General features: G+C 48.6%; 1 protein-coding gene across 1 annotated transcript; it reads right to left on the reverse strand.

Moving 5' to 3' along the window:
• Positions 1-2,273: 2,273 nt before the first annotated feature.
• LOC124699235 (1-aminocyclopropane-1-carboxylate synthase 1-like) lies at positions 2,274-4,566 on the reverse strand. Its single transcript, XM_047231568.1, has 3 exons — positions 4,086-4,566; positions 3,822-3,982; positions 2,274-3,654 (listed from the first exon to the last, which is right to left on the reverse strand). The coding sequence occupies exons 1-3, from the start codon at positions 4,386-4,388 to the stop codon at positions 2,652-2,654; spliced, it is 1,467 nt and encodes a 488-aa protein (XP_047087524.1). The 5' UTR covers positions 4,389-4,566; the 3' UTR covers positions 2,274-2,651.
• Between the last annotated feature and the right edge of the window lie 345 nt (positions 4,567-4,911).

The raw sequence follows: 4,911 nt of genomic DNA on the forward strand, positions 1-4,911 counted from the left end.
ACCGGCTCTAGTGGTGAGTTTTGTACTACTGATCCACCATATATATATTTCCATATCATATCCGTCAAGAACTTGAAGGACCCATTTTTGCGCTTCCCCACCTCATTAGGCATACTAAGATGCTTCTGGGTTAGGAATTCGTTCGACACTTGGAGTACTCCTTCCGTCTACGAATATGTGTACTTCTAGTTTTGTCATAAGTTTAAGTTTTAAAATTTTGACTAACATTTATAAAATAGAGTAGCAACATATATGGCATCAAACTGATACATTATGAAACTACAACTCAATACCGATTTAGTGATGCTAATTTGGTGTCATAAGTATTTTCACATTTTCCATCAAAATTAGTCAAAATTTTAAATGATTGACTTATAACAAACCTAGAAGTACACTTATCGGTGGACAGAAAGGATGTGACATTGATCACATTCCTAAGAGCTCGTTTGCCACCTTTCATTTCATTTCATTTGGTAGAAATGAAATAAAATGAAATTGACGACATTAGTTTTCTCGATAAACTTACGTAAATAAAGAGGTACCAAGTGAAATTAAGGTTACACATGACATGCAATCCATGAAATTCTCAACTAAATTCTCGAAATCACAAATAAACACCTTAGTTCCAGCCTCAAACGATGGAGGTTAAGAAAAATTTCTGTACCCAAGAAGAATAGCGAGAGAAACCGTGGCACGGTGGCAAAACCCATACGCTCGCTGTGGGCTGTGGCCCAGCCTCGTTTCTTTCGGGTTCCGCGGCGAGACGGACCACACGCACCTTTCAAGCGCAAAACTGCTGCGTGGCGCGCGCGTCCGGCCGAGCCCACCAGAATAAGAGCTCCGTTTGTTAAACAAGCACGATGGTGGTCGCATACTCACATGTCACAACCGTTAGCTGGTGGCGGCATGTGGGAAGACAAGACAAGATGTGGAGTATCATTATTAGCAATAGAGATCGAGCGTAGACTCTATACCATACCGGTTTACCAACATGGAGGGGTCCTGATTTGCAGCTGACGACATTGAAAACGCCGCTCTTCAAGTGTTTCGATCCGGTTTGACTTCACGTGACAGCGACCCGACTAGTATACAAGTGGCCACCATATGGGGCCTAGCGGCAGGAGTAAGCAAACACTTCTATGTTGTATACTAGTAGTAATTACACGAATACAATTTTGATTTAGCGTGCATATGCTTCGGCTACTAAAAAACATTTTAAAAGGTTAATAAAATTATAAATAAATCACACATACATGTTGATATTCTATATATGCTCCTGATGAGACGTTTAAACTGGATGAGACGTTTTGGCTCCCAAGAGCATATGCTCCTGATACTTAAAATGACAAAATATTGAAAACTGACATATTTTGTTTCCTATATAAAAAAAAGATAAGGAAATGCCCTTGTGAAGAGCTTTTTTTTAGCCCAAAAATTTATCTTTTCTACACATGACACAAAAATGTCGACTTTTTGGTCGAAGAACTTTCCGAGCACATAAAACATTGAGATGTGCGTGCAACATTTTTTATCGGACTTTTCAATATTTTGAATTACGTTTAAAAGTCATTTTAAGAATCAGGAGCATATGCTCTTGGGAGCCAAAACACCTCATCCGAGTTTAAACTTCTAAAAGTTCAACTAACTTTATAAATAAAGGTCTTAGCATTTGTGTCATTAAATTAGTATTACTGAATTCGACATTGTTTCATAATACTCGAACCCAACATCATATATATTGCATAGTGGAGAGTTCTGGTTCAGTGCACGAGTGGTCACGTTGTTTTTTAAAAATTAAGACCGCATTTACGAGTTTTTTTTAATGATTTCTTATTTGGCTAATGGTATATCCTACAAACATGCAAAATATCAACTCCAAATACACCCTCGGTTCCATTAAACATGTCTTAACTTTGTCTATATTTGGGTATATCTCAACATGTCTAGATATACAGAAAATAAGTATGTATATACAAAAATGAGAAACGTGTGGATCTGAGTATGTATGTTTTCAACTCTCCGAATTTGATCAGATTTTGTAATTTTTGTGTAACTCAGAATATGAAGAAATTCACATTGCTATTCTCATGCTAGTAGGTTACACCATTGACTATGTCCAGATTTATTTTCATAGTTTTAAAACAAATAAATATGGTCTTTTATTTTTTTTGTTTAAACATGAAAGATCGCTAGAGCTTGGGAGGCAAAGACACTTTTTGCATATTGCAACCCTAATCTTTAAATAATCAACATTCAAAAGATTTGACTTAGTATTGAGTAGGGAGTAACTTTTATTGATAAAATAGTAAACTGAAACAATAATAATAGTACAACGAACAACCAGAGAATTCCGAAGAATTCCCGAGTCAAAAATACACGATCCGAATATCCGATACCGATGGATCGATCGGTGCCTAGCTTATGTTCTACCGCGAAATGTAAATACAACTATCCTCAGGCACCTCGGTGTGTCTACCCGGTGCTCCGAGGAAAAATGGTGGTATATGGCGCAAAAATACAAAAAAAAAACTAAAGGAATTGCCTATTGGCTAGTGTAGTAGCACTATGCACTAATGGCCATGGCCGTAAGCTGGCTCTAAGGCGTACCCCGCGGCAATAATGTATAAACACTAGCTATACGCGGCGGCGGTCTACCGCTCGGCCTTCCGGTCAGCAGAGAGCGGGGTGAGCCGGAGCGCCCACTTCATATTCATGGCGAGCGGGCAGCTCATGCTCCTGGCGGGGGCCGCCGCCGCGCGCGCACGCGCGCCGACGGTGCCGGCGCCCTTGTAGCTGGTCTCGACGAAGGCCCTGAGGCGCTGCATGGCCACGTCGAGCGTCTTGGCGGACATGTTGGCGAAACAGACGCGGAACCAGCCGGGCTCGCTGCAGTGGCACGAGGACCCCGGCGAGATGTTGAGCCCCACGTCAAACACCACCTTCTTCCACAGCGACATCTCCCCCTCGAAGGAGCGGCTGCGCATCAGGTGGCTCATGTCCACCCAGCAGAAGAGCCCCGCGTCGCTCTCCAGGCACCCAATGCCGATCGCCTTGAGCCCGTCCACGAGCTGGTCGCGCCGCTCCTTGAGCCGCCGCTTGTTCTCGGCCAGGTACCCACGGGTGAAGTCCTTGTCTCCTAGGAGCGCCGCCAGGAGGAACTGCGTCTGGGAGGAGACGAGCCCGAAGCTGGACATCTTTGTCGCCGCGGAGACGACGGCGGGGTTGGAGGAGTAGATGGCACCGACGCGGAAGCCCGGGAGGCCGAGGTCCTTGGACAGGCTATACACGACGTGCACGCGGCCGTCAAGCCCGTAGTCGGCGGCGCGCGGGCCGCGCGCGGCCAGGACCTCGAGCACGCTGACGAAGGGCATGGAGTCGGAGAAGGCCGTGCCGGAGTAGATCTCGTCGCTGACGAGGTGGATGCCCTTGGCGGCGACGAAGTCGACGATCATGTCGAGGTCGGCGCGGGGCACGGCCGTGCCGAGCGGGTTGGAGGGGTTGGTGATGAGCACGCCCTTGACGCGCAGGCGGCGCTTCTGGGCGCGGCGGTACGCGTCGTCCAGCGCGGCGCGTGTCACCCTGAAGCCATTAGCGCTGGTGCAGTGCACCGGCACGATCTCGGCTCCGGTGCGCCACTTGAGGTCGCGGTCAAACCTGCATGCGCAAGGGTGACGTAAGCATCTGAAGCCATGATTTGTTTGTTTGTTTGTATCCTAATTACTTGGCGACTGAAAGTGGCGCGCCCCACATACACGTACTTGCACATGGAACTGCAGGTGAAAAAAATGGCGGGTAATTAACGTGGAGTCGCGAGTGCATACCCTGGGTAGTATGGCGTTGGGATGAGGAATGCGTCGCCCTGGTCGGCGAGGCAGAACATGAGCGCCTCGTTAGCCGAGGTGGCGCCGGCGGTGAGCACGATGTTGCTGGGGTCGAACGCCACCCTGTACCCTCGCTGCTCTGACATGAACCTCGCCAATGCCTGTGCAAAGTAACGTGGGTAAGCCTTTGACCGTATTACTTAAGCATACGCGTTTGCCGGAGAAGTATAGAGGACTGTGCCAAGTGGCCGGGAAATCGCTTACATTCTTGAAGGCCGGGAGGCCATGGTAGTCCTGGAATAGCGCGAGCTCGCGGAAGACGGAGGCGCCCCCTCGCCGGAGCCCGAGCGCGTCGGGGTTCTTCTCCAGCCAGTCCTCCACCAAGTCGAACGAGAGCTGGTTCTCGGCGAGGCCCATCTGGATGATTCCGCCGGGGTTGGCGACGGCATCGAAGGGGTTCTTCTCATACTCCTCCCAGCCCAGGAAGTAGGACGAGTCCTGGCCGTGGCTGTTGCATCCGGCCTTCTTCGACAGCAGCTGCGGCTCGTCGGCGACCTTGTTCACCATCTTAATCTTTCTCCTCCTCCCGGTCAACTAACGCGCGGCGCGCGCGTGCTTGCTTGCTTGAGGTCGGTTTGAAATTGAGCTGATCGAGTGTGAATCAAGCAAGACTGAGCTGAAACTGAGCTGAGCTGGGAGAGCAGCTAGCAGCCGAGAGAGGAAGAGGAGTGAGGAGGTAGCTGGTGTGGAGCTTGGTGTCTCCCAAGGTGGAGAGCCCGAGCTATATATATAGTGGTGAGCTGAGCTTCTGACGAGAGGAGGGAGTGTCATTTCACTAGAGTACTTTGTTTTCGATTTATCGCGTGTAATAAGCGGCGTTACAGGGTGCTGATCGAGTGGGGCAGAGCAGGTTAACATCACAACAGCTAAGTGTTATTGAACGCGAAAAGGCGTTCTGAGTTAGCACCAACCATTGTGCGTGTGTTGTTGCTGGCTGGGGCCATCGTCCCAAAGGCATCCGCGGTTTTCATGGCGCAGCAGACCAAGAGCCGCGGTTCCCTTAACAGTAACACTGCTACTCAGTATTGTT

Source organism: Lolium rigidum, chromosome 3 (genome assembly GCF_022539505.1).
Source record: "Lolium rigidum isolate FL_2022 chromosome 3, APGP_CSIRO_Lrig_0.1, whole genome shotgun sequence".
Taxonomy (NCBI): Eukaryota; Viridiplantae; Streptophyta; class Magnoliopsida; order Poales; family Poaceae; genus Lolium; species Lolium rigidum.

Coding starts and splice junctions, on each gene's coding strand:
- LOC124699235 (XM_047231568.1), bottom strand. CDS start 4,388: ATGGTGAACAAGGTCGCCGACGAGCCGCAGCTGCTGTCGAAGAAGGCC. Junction 3,983..4,085: donor GCCTCCCGGCCTTCAAGAAT/GTAAGCGATTTC, acceptor TACTTTGCACAG/GCATTGGCGAGGTTCATGTC. Junction 3,655..3,821: donor CCAACGCCATACTACCCAGG/GTATGCACTCGC, acceptor TTGCGCATGCAG/GTTTGACCGCGACCTCAAGT.